This window comes from Pyxicephalus adspersus, chromosome 3, assembly GCF_032062135.1.
Source record: "Pyxicephalus adspersus chromosome 3, UCB_Pads_2.0, whole genome shotgun sequence".
Lineage (NCBI taxonomy): Eukaryota > Metazoa > Chordata > Amphibia > Anura > Pyxicephalidae > Pyxicephalus > Pyxicephalus adspersus.
The window spans coordinates 70,883,040-70,899,551 of NC_092860.1; the positions used below are offsets into that span (position 1 = coordinate 70,883,040).

At 41.4% G+C, this 16,512-nt stretch overlaps 1 protein-coding gene across 8 annotated transcripts in view; it reads right to left on the reverse strand.

The window, feature by feature from the left end:
• Nucleotides 1-3,880: 3,880 nt before the first annotated feature.
• PDE4C (phosphodiesterase 4C) overlaps nt 3,881-16,512 on the reverse strand; it is a 254,317-nt gene continuing 241,685 nt past the window's right edge. For all 8 annotated transcript variants that reach the window (XM_072405136.1, XM_072405137.1, XM_072405138.1 and 5 more), the window contains one exon: nt 3,881-10,085. In XM_072405136.1, coding sequence (XP_072261237.1) covers nt 9,492-10,085 — 594 coding nt within the window. In that variant the 3' untranslated portion in view covers nt 3,881-9,491. The remainder of the gene's footprint in view (nt 10,086-16,512) is intronic.

Consider the following 16,512-nt stretch of genomic DNA (forward strand, 5'->3'; position numbering starts at 1 on the left):
TAGCACATCTGCTGTTTTTCTGCAGCCAGTTAAAGAAATATCACAGGGAATATGCTCTTCTAATCAACACCAAATGTGTGATTTCAGGGGTGGGAGTAAGATGGGTTCCCACCTTTGGATAAAGAATAATAAGTGTACTCTGACAGAAAGAACACTTTGCCTTTTTATCATTCATTGGTCTAAAGTAAACTATCCTTCCCAGTTCCAGATGCATATGTACCTGTACCCCAAAGTCATTGCCTGTCGCTTTAAATCTTGCAAACACAATCTTGTTTCCGGTTTCACCTGCATGGTTGATCCTCAAAGATTTCCAAACATCTTCCAAAAAGGGGTGTAGTTGTCAGATGAGGAAGTTTCAGTATATCTGTAAACACAGATGTAAATGTATTTAAACATTTTTTTAAAGTCATCCTTCTGCATGGTTGACTAGAGAGATGGTTCTTCACCTTCACCAGCTCTTGTTTCCCTGGAGCTAGCTGCTGGTGTCAGTGGCCCTCATCTCAGCAATCTGTGACAGGGAAGCCAGTCCATAGGATGTAGGGCTCTACAGAACAGAGTGTCCTGCTTTGAGTTATTTTATACATTAACCCTTCCACTTCTGTAACCCCCTTCCCCACAACACCAATCTCTCAATCTGAAAGGAGGTAGAAGAGGAGAAACAGACACAGGGCACTGATCCCTAGTAGTGTAATGAATACTGCTGGATCTGCGGCCAACCACATGGGGTACCTTGTATCCATTTTACCTTTAAATCAGGTTGTGGGCAACTTGAAAAGGATAGCTGCAACTGAGCAGGGGACCAGTCCCACAGCAGTAAGGTCAACATATCTTCAATCTATGCTATGGAGTCTGGTAATGTGGGGGTATTTTCTTTCTCCCTTTTTGGACGGCTAGCTGTCATTCTTTATCACCCTGGAGAACAGATCGCTGTGTTGTTGTCCCTTACACCCCATTGCTGTTGACCTTTTCACTCCTCGTGTGTTCGTGGTAGGGTTTCTTTTTTTTTTAGTATTCTAGGCAAAGTCAAAAGGCAGGCCCCCTGTGTGAAACTAGAAGGAACTCTTCAAATGTGTAAGTGATGCATACAGAAGTTTATGTTTGTTGTTAAGTTATTGTTATAACCTATTACCTTACCCGTTTCCACATGACAGACACCATAAGGGCAACTGTGGGCATCATTGCATGCTCAGCGGCCTATTCACCAGAGTCAGCACAAACTGCTAAGTTTTGCTATAAGGCACTTAAAGTAAACTCTGATTTTAAATTTCAAGAATCTTGGTGAACTTCTGGAACAAAGGAATCAGTATCATAAACTAGCTAGACCTACGTACCTGCCACTACCTATGAAACCAAGAAGAGAGGGGTGGTGATTCTTTTACGCAAAACTTTGCTTCATAAAGTTTTGTCAGTAAAGAGTAGATGCTCTATTTACGTGCCTACTGGCAATTCCTTACAATTTTACACTAAATTGCTACTGAGATTCTATAAAATGGTGGCATTCTGTGATTACCCCATTATTAGCAGAAGTATTTAATGGTAGTCCCCGAGTTGAGGACATCTGACATACCAACGACTCCTAGATACGAGGAGGCGATTCGCATGACTTACAGAAGAAGTCTTTTGCTGTTCTGCAAGCTTTTGTAACTGTTTCATGACCAAGACAAATTCTGCAGTTGTTTCTTTTTACATATCAAAGTACAGCTTGCTCCAGAAGTTAATGAATGTCTAGTCTCCATAAAGTTTTTTTTTCCTTTGCTTTGTTTTTTTTTTGACAGAGTGGAATGGTCCCTCTTAAATGTTATTTTGGCTCACCGTGCATTTTTCAAACTTTCAAATCTTATATCCAATATATCTATAATTCCACAATAACTAAACTCTTTATAAATGGTACATTTTCTGCTCCAGTAAACGTTACCAGAGGGACCAGTCAGGGCTGCCCAATGTCTCCTATTTTATTGTCTGGCACTAGAACCTTTGTTGCGTCTTTTGGAACTCTTAACAGAATTTGAAGGGACCCAGATAGGCAATAAAACAGTGAAGGTTACTGCCTTTGCCGAAGACTTACTTTTATATATTGCAAAACCTAATCGCAGCCTTCCAGCTATTATCTCACTGCTATCACAGTATGGAATGGTGTCAGGCTATGCGATTAACCTGGATAAATCTAAGGCTCCATTTCTAGACAAATGTTATTAAATCCAACTGGAGTTGTCAATATACATTTGTGTGGTGCAAGGATAGGCTAAAATATTTGGTTGTGATTCCAAAGAACCCCTCTAAACTTTACTGCTCGAACATCCCACCCTTGTGGCGAATTGGTAAATTTGGTAAATCAAAGACTGGATACATGATACATGCCAACTCTTCTTTGGAGCAACAATTGGCCCCAGAGACATATCTTCTTTATATTTTACACATGCACAGAGAAATGCTGTCTCAGGAATTTCTCAAGAATCCCCTATTGTACTCAACTTGGTATGTTTGGCATAAGGTAAGGAATAGATTTTTGTTAAACAGCCACTCTTCTTTGTTTTTACCACTATGGCGTAATAAGGATTTTTTGTATGAATGCTGCGTGAACTTCAGGGGAAAGACCAGAAAGAGGTTTGATGGTAAAGCCTACTTTGCATTTTGTAAAATGATCAGAAAAAACAATTAGATTCTGGTATCAGGTATATTACTGTAACAGTTTACTCTAAAAGACAGCTACATAATTGCTAGATACACAATATATTGAGATCAAGTGTGTAACTATAGCCATAGCAGATCATGATACTGGTAGACAAAAGGTATCATTCTATAACATGATTTATTTGGATAGCAACCGACTAGTTAGATTGATTTGTATTCTAAAAATATCAAAGTAACTTTTAGGACCTTAAGGACTTTTGCTAGATCTTCACAAACTCAATATCTAAAATGTATCTCTCTTAAAATTTCAAAATATCTATGTCCAGTGGTCAAGCGACTGTGGATTCAGGTGTATAATCACCTACGCACTGTCTTGCAAATTACCATACGCAAGAATCAGTGGGAGGCGTTATTACATAGACCATGATAATGGAAAAGATGACTGGTGTTGTTAGAGATGCCCTTCCAGGTTTTTATAAGGTTTGGACCCCTTGGCTTGACCACCACTCTACTCTCGTCTTAGACACTACTTTTATATCTGTAATAAAGTGTTGAGTATAATATTAATAATGTGTGTCATGTCATGTATGTTTTTATGTACTTGTTTTTCCTTTTGGTTTTCTTCTTGTCTGTTCTGTAATGTTAGGTTTTACTTATATTGTTAAAACTTTTTTGAATAAAAATGTATTGAAACTTTCCTCAGTCTCTCAGTCTCACCAGTAAGATTGCATCTAAGATGAATAATGTTGACCAGGGGTTCTATAATTATATTTTATATGGAGACCTACATACATAGGTCCATCCTTTGGGGGGGGCTGTTTTAAGCTGCAGTTTCAGAACTGCTAATTCATAAGCATTGACAGCTCATTTTATATCATACTGAAAGGTTTCACAGGGTGAAAAAAAAAAGCATAGCAGACTGTTACAGACTGCCCCCTGGTAGGTGACATGGGATTACCTGCGCAGAATCTAAGTGGCTTCTGTTCTTTATCAGAGCGTTCTGCAAGGAGTGTTGGGCCAATGACCCTAGGGACAAGTAGGTTACAAGGTCATGACCTCCAGTCTTTCCCCACCAAGAGCGACAGAGATCAAATGGTTTCAGTGCAGAAATAGCTAATTCATGCATCAAAATACCATATTTTATCAGGAAGGCTTCCAGCACCATAACCTCAATAAAACCTAATAAACACAAATATATATTATATTGCAATGTAAAATATCTCTAAAAAAATAATGCCAACACAAGAAGTAAAAAGATAAAGTATTTTATTAAGAAAATAATAAAACAAATATGACATTTCTAAAAGATTTAGGCCTAGATTTATAAAAGGATAATCTATATATGTAACCTCTTTAAACCTTTTTACATTAAGTTTATAAGAAGTTTAATATCCTATTTGTCCTTTTATGAATCCCAGCCTTTGACACATTAATGACCGACAACTGATCACTATTGCAGCAGTAATGAATGGCACATTTTCCATTGTATCCACTAAGGTCCACTATGGCTTACCTTTTTTAAGATCTCCTGTTAACATTAGGACCTACATGAGCTCCAACCTAGACAGTAGACACGTTTGTGAAAAGCTGCATCGTTTGGGTGTTACTGGATTTGTAGTATAAACATTGGAACAAGTATTGTATAATAATATAACCTTTCTAGAAAAACTGCCAACAAAATTGTAGTGTGTGTGTATATCTTAGTATATTCGGATTGGGTAAATACAGATTAATCACAAGTAATGCCACAATTTAGAGCATCACATGCAATACATGTTGTTAACTTTTAAAGTATAGAAAAGGGAAACAAATATTTCACCATGTGTGAGCAGATTCATTATTTTTGATGAACTGGAGAGAAAAGTAGTGTACACACCGAGTACTGACCTGAAAGATAGGGCAGGCTATGGCTAGCCTAGGTTAAAGGACTTTACTTTTAGTAAGGTTAGGATTATGTAAATCTCCCACCCATTAATGTACCCAATATACTTCATGCCCACTTGTGAGTTCCTCACTGGAGTCTTATTTGGTGCACAACCTTTGCTTCTAAAACATCCAATGCAAGTCCTTTGTCCAGTGCACATGCCCACCATGGCCCTATTCTTTACTTTTAATCATCTGTACTCAAGGGGGCCTCCGGCTATTCAGTACAGTACAGACCATTATTGGTGATGAGTGGGGCAATAATTCACTCATTTTGAATGCAAATTATTTTGCTGTTGGGCAGGGCCCACAAACTGAGGAACTTGGAAGCCTGGATGATATATTTAATGGTGCTGGCTACACCCAATGGAGTGAGAAGGATTTACAAAAAAGAGCTTCAGTTTGTGACCTTTGAAATTTATATAATATGAGACATATGGCTAATAAAAACTTTCAGAAACCGTCATTCTCATAGAAGCTTTCAACGCATACAGGAAACAAATTCCTTGAATCAAGTTCTAATTCTTTTTAGGATATATAGGGCCCATATCTTAGTTTAAAACTGAAATTCCATAAAAAGCATCCATGAAAAGGTGTTGCTTTTTGCATTACAAATGTATATTGTGAAACATCAGGCTAAAAAATGAAACTTGGCCATTCCCAGTTTATACTGCTGCATCATTTGGTAAATACACAGAGGCTGAAGATAGATTCTAATTCTTTCTATGGAAATGGTGTGTTCATTATTTTATATGAATATGACTGAAACACAGACCCTTCTATGTCTGCTTTTTTAATGTGAGAAGTAAAAATGCCAGTAACACCCAATGCAGCTTTTCAATCAGTTCCTTAAGCCTTGTGCCTGTGTGGCAACATTTCTACTGGTTTTGCTAAGAAGTGCTAGTTAATAGTAATGCAGCATTTTGAGTACAAATCACAGTAGGATTAGATAAGAAACAAGAAGTGTGCACATTGTTGTGACTTTGTTCAAAAGTGAACTAAACACTAAAATAAAGTGAAACTTTAACATAATAAATTAAAAAGGAGACATTTTTTTCTTAGCGGGTATTCTTATTTTTCAACCCAAATGGAATGTCCTATTGATAATACATTCATGTAAACACCATTACATATGTAGGATGGTAGAATAACCTTTGATGCAGTGGAATAAAAAACAATATGTTAAAGTGCCAGAAATAGAGTGTGTACAAAGATAAAATGAAACCTAGACACATCTGTTATTCCTAGGTGTGTCCTCCCTCTGGATGCTACATTAAGCAAATAAGGAGAATACTGTTTTCTCCATCCATACATGACCAATGGATTGTATACCCTAAATGAAGGCTTACTGGGCTTTGCTGGTTTTATTTCTTGGTAAAGGTAGTCTCATATACAGCAAAGCAACTATGTAACCGGGCTGTAATGGATACAGCCATTTCTAGACTAAAGCTCATTGCTCCCAAGCCATGTTCTGCTTCACATCATAATCTTTTTGTAGCACTTGAGTCATAAAATGGCTGCTTCCATCAAAACCGAGTAACAAATGTGTTTTGGTTAATTACATTTTTTTTTAAACAGCAGAAAAGAACATAACATTGCTCTTCCATCTGGTCAATGTTTCAACAGTCAGAACTAATTTTATTTTATAAATTAAATTTATAGGTATCACAAGTGACTTTTGATTTGTCCATAACATTTTACATCCACCCTGTACTATCAGATTACTCACAGAGAGATGTCAAAGCTGGCATCCTATGCATGTTTCTGCAATAGTAGAACGATAATTTACCAATGATCCACTATACATGGAACTGAAATAAATACTGCATCTGCCCCTAGAGCCACTCCACATCTCAAGAGCTATGTTAACCTTTTCCCCACCACTATATTTAACATGTGATACAAATTTTACCTCCAAGGCCTAGGCATGTGAACATTAGGCTGAAGAAGTAAAAAGGGGCAAGTACGTCACAATATTTAATGTTTGTGTAGATTGATGCAGAATGCAGTTACAATGTGTTCCGGGATAATGTAATGCATAGGAGAATGCATTGCAAACAATTGCAAGAACAGTTCAGTGCTGACACCATAGTTGCACAGAAACGGCACAATTATAACCGTTTATTGAGATTTTAAAAAGAATCTGTCCTAAATCCCTATACTTTTCTTAAGCAGAGGGCTCTACTCTCTCTAATGTTTTCTGGAGAAGACCAACACTACAATAAATTCCATCAACTGGCTCATAGATTTGTCTTTTTAATGTGTAATTAAAGTGTACTTAATAACAGGCTAATCTGAACACTATATTTTATAGCACATTTGGGTTAAGAAAAGTATGAACACCCATCAACTGGTTTAATACACATCAGCCCATCAGTAGATACATACATACATACATCACTTCCAACATGCCCTGAGGTTTAGAAAAGCTGGTGCTCCCACCTAAGTGGACAACACCTGTTCCCCCCACATTCCAATATCACAAAGGTTTTCAATGTGGAAAAATAAAGCCAAAGACCTATGTTATGCATAATTCTTTAGAGGCTTTGTGTAAAAAAACTGAAATTTTAGCACAGAAACAACCCTTAATCCCAATGCTACAAGATATCTGACATACTTGTCATACACATTCTGGTGGCAAAAAGATATGGGTACAAATTTGCCCAGAAGACACTGAATGAAGGCCAATGCAAATGTTCTGACAAGGGCCAAATACCTGGGGATTAATAAACGGTTCAAATATTTGTGCTCATACAGCATACGTTACCTGCAAAGGATAATGTTCTCTTTACTGCAGGGAGACTTTCACTTTGCTTTCCCTCTGGAGTGTTTTTATAGAATACTCAGCAATAGATCTAGAGGCTTAATGATTGCAGTTGCTTGGAAAGTAAAATGGTCAAATGTTACCCTGCACATATTAAACACTTTTGAGTTTAGATTAAAACCACGTATTCAGTTAACAAAAACTTTAGTCACACAAATGTTCCGCTAAACAAATTTAGGCATAAAAATAAATCAGTAAATTTGATGCAGTGGTTAGCAGTTACTAGAACACTGAAAAGGACTTATCACTTGGTAGCAGTATATTACAAGGAAGATCATATACCTAGGATGATTTTTTTTCTGTACCTTTAAACCTTGCTCCACTGGGTGAATATATTACCAGGGAGGCTCTAAGAGGTGAGGGACAGATAAACAGATGTTTACCGATATCTATTATTAGCCACATTTATCCTGACTTGTTCTGTAATTTAAAAGATGTTTCAATACTTTAACCACACCACTTCACCTAGTTCTAATGCGTTTTAGAACCAAGGGTGTAGTGGGGCGGGCACGGATGGGAACGCCGTGCCCTCACTTTTTTTGGGAATGGGCACGCGTTCTCACTTTTACTTTGCAAAGAATTCTTCGGTGGTCCACAGCTCTGGCCGGTCCGCACTGGGAGGCTGTGTTCAGAGAGGCTTAGACCTGCAATGGAAGAGTGGGTTCTGGTATCATGACGTCACTCTGGGGGAAGTTTCTTTCCCTTTGAGTAACACATAGGCAGGGGTGTGGTGGGGCGGGCACGTGCCATTCCCCCTCTTCTTTTTTATGACTACACCCCTGGTCAGAACATAGTTTAGGATTAATTGCCACGAAGGTAACTCCATAACCTTGATCCTATCACCATGGCTCAACATATTCATTATCACATTCTTGTACAATCTGTCTTTAGCTATTCCATGACTTTATGGTGATTAGATTAAGGTTACATGTTCATGACACCTAAAGCTGTAGTGATAAAGACATAATAGGAGTGCAGGGCCCCCTGAGTACATCATGAATCCCAGGAGGCTTCTGGCTGCTCCTGCACATGCCCGAAATCAGGCTTTTTTCTGTAATGAGAAAAACAAAATTGCTGATCCCATGCATGCGCAGTATATAACTGAGAAAGCTGTCCAAGCAATGCGTGGTCTCATTAAGTCTTTGAAAAACTGAAAAACCCCTCTTAGGGAAACCTGTGGTAGGTAAAAAGTACTAGAACATAGCAGGCACCATAAAGTGTCAGAAAATGTATTTTCTGAAAAAAGTATTTGTTCCGACAGTGCCAGTGGAGTGACCAAAGCCTTCAAACTTCTATGAGAAATAGAAAAGAAATGTTTTCCATTTGAAGCCTTGTCTAAAGCAAAGGCGATGTCTCCTCTTGAAATAAAATAACAGTAAAAAATAAATTACACATGCAGCCTACTGAAATGAAATGGTAACCATATCGGATAACGAACAAGGAATTTGACAATTGTTATGTTCCAAGCAACTTCAAACAAAGAAACTATGACCTGTTTTTCATCTTTGCACTATCTATTCTTCAACAATTTCAGAAGCAGGAACACTAGAACTTAAATACTTTAACTTAGATCTGGTGACATCTATATAAAGATGTAACTGGTTACATAGACAGTGCTATGGTTCTTTTGTTTACAGTCCTACATCAATGTACTGAACATTTGGATATTGCACAGTACATGCAGTTTCAGATATTATAAAGCTATGTTAAGGCTACCCCGGCTCCTCAGGTGCAAAAAAACTACAAAATCCAAGACCTACAAAGCATGCCAGGATTTGTAGTTAAATATCGGCTGGAGTTCCAAAAGTAAAAAGAAACTGTTTAAAACATGTAAACTCTTACAATAATAATACTGCAAATATTTAGTTATAGTTTCCCTTTACCTTCCAAGAGTTTTAAAGTCACTGCCTCCCTGCTAAAAAGATACAAACAAAAAAAAAAAAAAAACATTTTGCCATGCTCTCCCATGCAAGAACTTCAAATTTGGTGACATTTTGTTGTTTCCGATTAGAGTATTAGTTTTGCTTCTTGTGTTTAAAATAAAATCCTTCTCCACAAAAGTAAAATGTAAAGTGTGCGTGAATAAAAATAAAAGTGGTGTGACAATTTGGCATTACGTTCCTAGTGGAAGATATGTGATGTTTCCTTCTTTGTCCAAACAGACCTCTGCTTGCCCTGTGGTCTCCTGCTTGGCTGTATTAGAAGGTGCAGCCCTCCTGGTGCAAAAGTCCTTTGGTGGTAGCGTCCTTTCCGCAGCTAATTTTAGGTTATCAAAGTTCAAGATTTTTTTCTGCTTGGTCAGAGTGTTTTTGGATGGGAGTTCCAAGCGGTCTAGTTTGCTAGAGACAATCCTGCATGTATCTATAGGGGAGGGTTGCTCAGCCTCATCACTTCCCTGGGCTGAGTCATCAGTAGCTTGGGTCTTTGAGTCACTGTTCTCCTCATCAACAGGGCTTTCTGTGTCATCCTGCTCAGTGTCAGACTCCCCTTCCTCCTCCAGTGTCAACTCAAATTGGAATTTGTCTCCAGCCGTGCTCCCCCTGTCTGGGTCTTGCTCGTCAGGTGGAGGGGATGGACTCTGAGGGATCATGCTATGATACCACTCTCTGTTATCTTCCAATGTATCCAAAATTTCTTGGGCATCTGGATGCACCAAATCAGCCCAAGTTTCCCACAGGGGGTGCACAATGTAATCAATGAAACCCACCTATACAAAAAGGGAGACATTTCAGGAGAATGCAATACCAACATTGGCTGCAGGAAATTAGGTAAAGCCATATTACATTTTTTCAAAAAAATTCTAGCACATATTTCACAAATACCAGAGCAGAGTAAATCACAAAAGACAAATAATAAAGATATATAGTGTTTTTACTTTCACGGTTTCACTAAACCCCAGGTAGCTAGAGAAGACAAAAAAATATGCAGCTCTGTGTTCATTACCATATCCTTCATCCTCACCTTCATCCCCATCTTTATTTAACTGTATCAGCCTTGTACTTCCTGTACAATAGAACTCATCTTGGAGGAGAAAGAAGCAGCAAATCAGCCCATTTTTGTGCTGCAGTCCATAGAACATGCTGCCGACAGGAGTGACAGAGTTGATTTCATTAGTATGACTCCCCTTTCACTGTTCAGTTACAGGGTGATGGTGCAAAGGAGCTGCAGGCAGCTCATCATTCAGAAGCTCAGTATTATGAGGAAAAAGCATTTACAGTTAGGTCCATAAATATGTGGACAGAGACAACTTTTTTCTACTTTTGGTTCTGTACATTACCACAATTAATTTTAAATGAAACAACTCAGATGCAGTTAAACTGCAGACTTTCAGCTTTAATTCTGTGGGTTGAACAAAAAGATTGCTTAAAAATGTGAGGATCTAAAGCTTTTTTTTTTAACACAATCACTTTATTTAAGGGGCTCAAAAGTAATTGGACAATTGACCTAAAAACCTGGACGTCCATGGAAGACAACAGTGGTGGATGATCGCAGAATCATTTCCATGGTGAAGAGAAACCCCTTCACAACAGTCAACCAAGTGAACAACACTCTCCAGGAGGTAGGCGTATCGATATCCAAGTCTACCATAAAGAGAAGACTGCATGAAAGTAAATACAGAGAGTGCACTGCAAGGTTCAAGCCACTCATAAGCCTCAAGATAGAAAGGCAAGATTAGACTTTGCTCAAAAACATCTAAAAAAGCCAGCACAGTTCTGGAAAAACATTCTTTGGACAGATGAAACCAAGATCAACCTTTACCAGAATGATGGCAAGAAAAAAGTATGGAGAAGGCGTGGAACAGTTCATGATCCAAAGAATACCACATGATCTGTAAAACATGGCGGAGGCAGTGTGATGGCTTGGGCGTGCATGGCTGCCATGGCACTGGGACACTAGTGTTTATCCATGATGTGACACAGGACAGAAGCAGCCGAATGAATTCTGAGGTGTTCAGAGACATACTGTCTGCTCAAATCCAGCTAAATGCAGTCACATTGATTGGGAGGCGTTTCATAATACAGATGGACAATGACCCAAAACATACAGCCAAAGCAACCCAGGAGTTTATTAAAGCAAAGAAGTGGAATATTCTTGAATGGCCAAGTCAGTCACCTGATCTGAACCCAATTGAGCATGCATTTCACTTGTTGAAGACTAAACTTCAGACAGAAAGGCCCACAAACAAACAGCAACTGAAAGCCGCTGCAGTAAAGGCCTGGCAGAGCATTAAAAAGGAGGGAACCCGGGGGCGTGGCCTGGCGATCTCCGGAGATGGCCGCATGTTAGCCTGGCTCTGACGGCACCGGCGGCTATACGACGCATACAGGGCATACTTTACCTGCCAGCATGGGAAAATCAAAGCAGAGCAGGGGGGTGAAGCTCCCCCTTGCACCCGCTCAGCATTCTTCCTCCTCCCAGCCCTCGATTAGGGCTTTTGCGAGCGACTCCTCAACGGCTCCCAGGGATCCTAAGATGGGCCGGCTCCTGCTTCACCGCAGTCCACGTGAAGCGCGGGGAGCGGGGACACGAGGCACCGGGAATCTGCTGCAGCCACCCGTTCCCCTGTGTTCTCTGATCCCTGCTCTTCTACACAGACATCCAAGAGCAGAGGAGGGGATCCACCGGAGGCTACATTACAAGCAGGGGTGAGTTTTTCTCCCTCTGTAGAGGGTTCCCCCCCACCGGAGACACATCAGACAGAGGGGATAACCTGCTCTCCTGAAGGCCCCTATGCCTCCATGGATGATACGATCCCAGCTATATTTTGCCCTACGGCTGTGTCCTCTCCTTGGGGTGAAGTGCCAGGAGATTCCCCTGGCCCCCAGGTCTCAGATCCCCCTAAGTTACACAGGGAGGCCTTTCCACCTTTGGGCCCTCTGTCCAGTGCACCTGGCCCCCCCTCGGGAAGGCCTACTACAGTACATCATATGGCTGCAGGCACTTTATGTCCTAACGCTCCAGGCCCTGGGCATAATACTCCTACTGTCGGCCCTTCATGGCAGCAACATCTACAACCATTACCCACTAAAGCAGATTTTCAGCAGCTTATTACAGATGTACAGTCCACCCTACGTTCTGAAATAGGGGCCCTACGTGCAGATTTCCAATCCCTAGCTGGGAGAGTGGGTGATCTTGATGAGAATTTACATCAGGCCAAAGGTGATATAGAGGCTTTAACCCACAAATCGAAAGACCACCACTTAAAAATCAGAGATCTCTACCGCCAGCTGGAAGATATGGACAATAAGACTCGCAGAAACAACATTAGGGTCCGTGGTTTACCGGAGGCCACCCGTGACCCAGATTTGAAGCTGGTGCTGCAAGCTTTTTTCAACCGCCTTCTGGGGCGCCCTTCTTCACATGTTATCAATATCTCTCAGGCATTCCGGGCTTCGAGACAACCAGCCTCGGCCGCAAGGCCACGGGATGTTCTTTGTCACCTCACGGATACAGCCCTCAAGGATGAGATTATGGCGGCTGCGAGAAATATGCGTAATCTGGAGTTTGATGGAGCTCCCCTACAACTATTCCAGGACTTATCTTGGCACACCCTGCAACAAAGGCGCCTCCTGCAACCACTTCTTACCATCCTACGGGATCATAGTATTCCCTATAGATGGGGCTTTCCGTTCAACCTCACAGCACGCAGGGATGGTATTTCAGCGGTGTTACGCTACCCAGAAGATCTACCTTCCTTTTGCAGAGACCTTGGGATTACTGTGCCCAAGCTTCCAGGATGGGAGATTAACCACCCCTTACCCTCCTCTTCATCAGAATGGCAGGAGGTCAGACCTAAGAAGCAAAGACGAAGGGTCCAACGTTCCTCCCCGCCCCCCGCCCCGTGGGCGATACTGACGGGGGCCTAATCTGCCATGGGATTCTCTGTTTTTGACATCTTCATGCTGACTCTATAGGCTCATGCAATGTTTTGTCATTTTGTTCTCTACTGATTCAACATGCTGGAACTTATTGATGATGCATATGAGGTTATATGTCTGATATGTTGCCGTTTTGCCCTGTGGCTTTTTGGGGAGGTCCCGCACTTGGCCCGGTTTGTGGGATGGGGTGCGGGGCGTCCCCTTGAAACTCATGTTATGCTGGACCGCCGGTGCCGGTCGATTTGAGTTTCCTGGTAATTTTCTTCAGGTCTGTTTAATGCTCTGGAGACTGTTGGGCCCTGGCCCCCTTGGTAGTGTTGGTACACTCGCCAGGTACTGTTGTTCCCCAGTGAGCCTTAGGGACTTCTGGGGACCGGTGAGTGTCGGACGCTCCCTAGTCGCTTTATCGTGACTGTTTCAAGTTGCTTTTCAATGTGTGTGTTTTATTTTTCTGGGTCTTTTTGTTTTTGTCCCAGTTTTCTTTTCCCTTCCTCCCCCATATGGGTATTTTGCACTGTTTTCTGATGCCTCACTGGATGCAAGTTGTGTGACTTTCTCTCAGCTGGTCCATGGTTAATATGCTCCTCATCAAACTGTTTTTTTAATGGCGACTAAAATTCTTTCTCTGAATGTTAAAGGGCTGAACTCTAATACTAAGAGGAAGTTGGCGCTCAGGGAACTTAAACGCCATATGGCGGAGGTTGTTTTTTTACAGGAGACACACTATGATCACTCTGGCACTTTTAACTTTATTTCCAAGTACTACCCTCAGGTCTATATGGCAAACTCTCCTTCCAGAAAGAAGGCAGGGGTAGCCATTTTAATCAAAGACTCCTTTAAGTTTACTCTAACAAGTTCTATCATTGATCCTGATGGCCGGTACATAGTTTTAAATGGTCTGCTGCAGGGAGTCTCTTTGACTTTGTGTAACATTTATGCTCCTAATGTGGGTCAACTACCATTCCTCTCCAAAATACTGGCCTTACTGGACGGGTTTGCCCATACTTATTTTATCTTGGGGGGTGATTTTAATATAATTTTTTCCCCAACTCAGGACAGACTGTCTGCCTATGCTTCCCCTCCACCAGCCTCTGTCCTGCAGCACTCTAAGGCCTTTAGACAACTTATTAGGCGCTACCAATTATATGATAGTTGGCGTATTCAACACCCAACGAGTAGACAGTTCACGTTTTACTCTCCGCCCCACCACACCCACACTCGTATTGATCATATTTGTATTAATCTTCCGCTATTGCGGAACAGTGTGTCGGCTGACATTTTTCCCCATTACATGGTCTGACCACGCTCCAGTCACATTGGACGTTGTTCTTGCCCCTTCTCAGACTAGGGTATGTCACTGGAGATTGAATGACTTTCTCCTTAAAAACACTGACACCAAATTGGTCCTCACTAAAGGTATCCAAAATTATTTCACTGAAAACAAGGGTTCAGTGGCTCATACCTCTACACTTTGGGAGGCTCATAAGGCGGTCATTAGAGGTCAGTGCGTGGCCCTGAGCTCTCGCCTAAAACGCAATTCTACCCTGCAACGTACTCTGACTGAGCGGGAGTTGCGCTCAGCGGAGGTAAAACTTGTTAATAGGCCCTCACTGGGTCTTTTGCGGGAAGTGACCTCCCTTCGCTCTAAACTAAGGGCCTTGGAATTGAGGAAGGTCAGTTGGATGATGCAACGCACCAGACAATTGTACTACCACAAGGGCAATAAGGCTGACACACTGTTAGCACGCAAACTTAGAGATGCTCGGGTTCAAGCTTCCCCCATGGCCGTTAAAGATGACCGTGGGGTAATGCGTTATGACCCCTCCAGTATAGCCTCTTGCTTTGAAACTTACTACACCCAGCTATACCAGGTGGTACACCAGGCACAGACCCCCCTAGGGAGCACTTTACAGGGGAAATTGGATTCCTACTTAGCAGATCTAGATCTTCCCCAGCTGTCGGGAGAGCATCTGGAACATCTCAACCGACCCATCACCGGAGATGAAATTTCTAAAATTATATCTCAACTTCCCTCTAATAAAGCCCCTGGTCCAGATGGCCTACCATACTTGTATTACAAAACTTTTCTGCCAGAATTACTCCCACACTTGGAGGCTTTATTTAACGATTTTTTACAAGGTAAGCCTATTCCACCTTCCATGTCCAACTCTCATATTACAGTTATACCCAAACCAGGTAAAGATCCGGTGGACTGTGCTAACTATAGACCCATAGCGCTGCTTAATTCGGATCTCAAGATTTACACCAAATTGCTGGCTAATAGACTCGCACGGCTCCTGCCATATTTAGTACATGGAGACCAAACTGGTTTTATCCCCTTCCGACATGCCAGTGATAACACCCGTAGGGTGATTGATGTTATAGACATCCTTAACAAACGTAAAACTCCATCCTTAATTCTTACTCTAGATGCAGAAAAGGCATTTGATCGCCTTAGTTGGCCTTTTATGATCTCCACGTTGACCAAATTCGGCTTTTCTGGACCTTTTCTTGGAGCAATTCGGTCCCTTTATAGCAGCCCGACAGCATCCGTTAAATTACCCCATGCCTCCTCCAGACAATTTTCTATAAAAAAATGGTACACGTCTGGGGTGTCCATTATCCCCCCTTTTGTTTGCTTTATGTATTGAACCCTTGGCAGCAAAAATTAGATCTAAACCGGACATCCAAGGGGTTAGGGTGAGGGACTCCTCTTACAAGATTTCGCTTTATGCGGATGATGTGCTCCTTACACTAACACACCCCACTATTACTCTACCAAATCTGTGGTCTGAACTATATTTGTTTGGTGAAATCTCCGGCTACAAGGTGAATTCCTCTAAAACTGAGGCCCTACCTTTACATATGCCACATCCACAACTTTCGGCATTACAAGATAGATACGCCTTTATGTGGCGGGAACATTCCATTAGTTATCTAGGTACTCAGATAACGGCTACATACGGCCAGCTATATGCGTATAACTTTCCCCCATTGTTCCTGGAACTACATAAGTACTTGAACAAATGGAAATCACACCCGTTATCGCTTTTGGGACGTATAGCCTCAGTAAAAATGATGCTCCTACCCAAACTTCTATATTTATTTGAAACCCTCCCAGTGCGGGTTCCTGTACAGACCTTGAAGAAACTGCAGGCGGGTTTCTTGAATTTTATATGGGCCAATAAGAGACATAGACTCTCTAAGTCGGTAGTTTGTACACCACGGGAGCTTGGAGGCCTGGGAGCTCCGGAC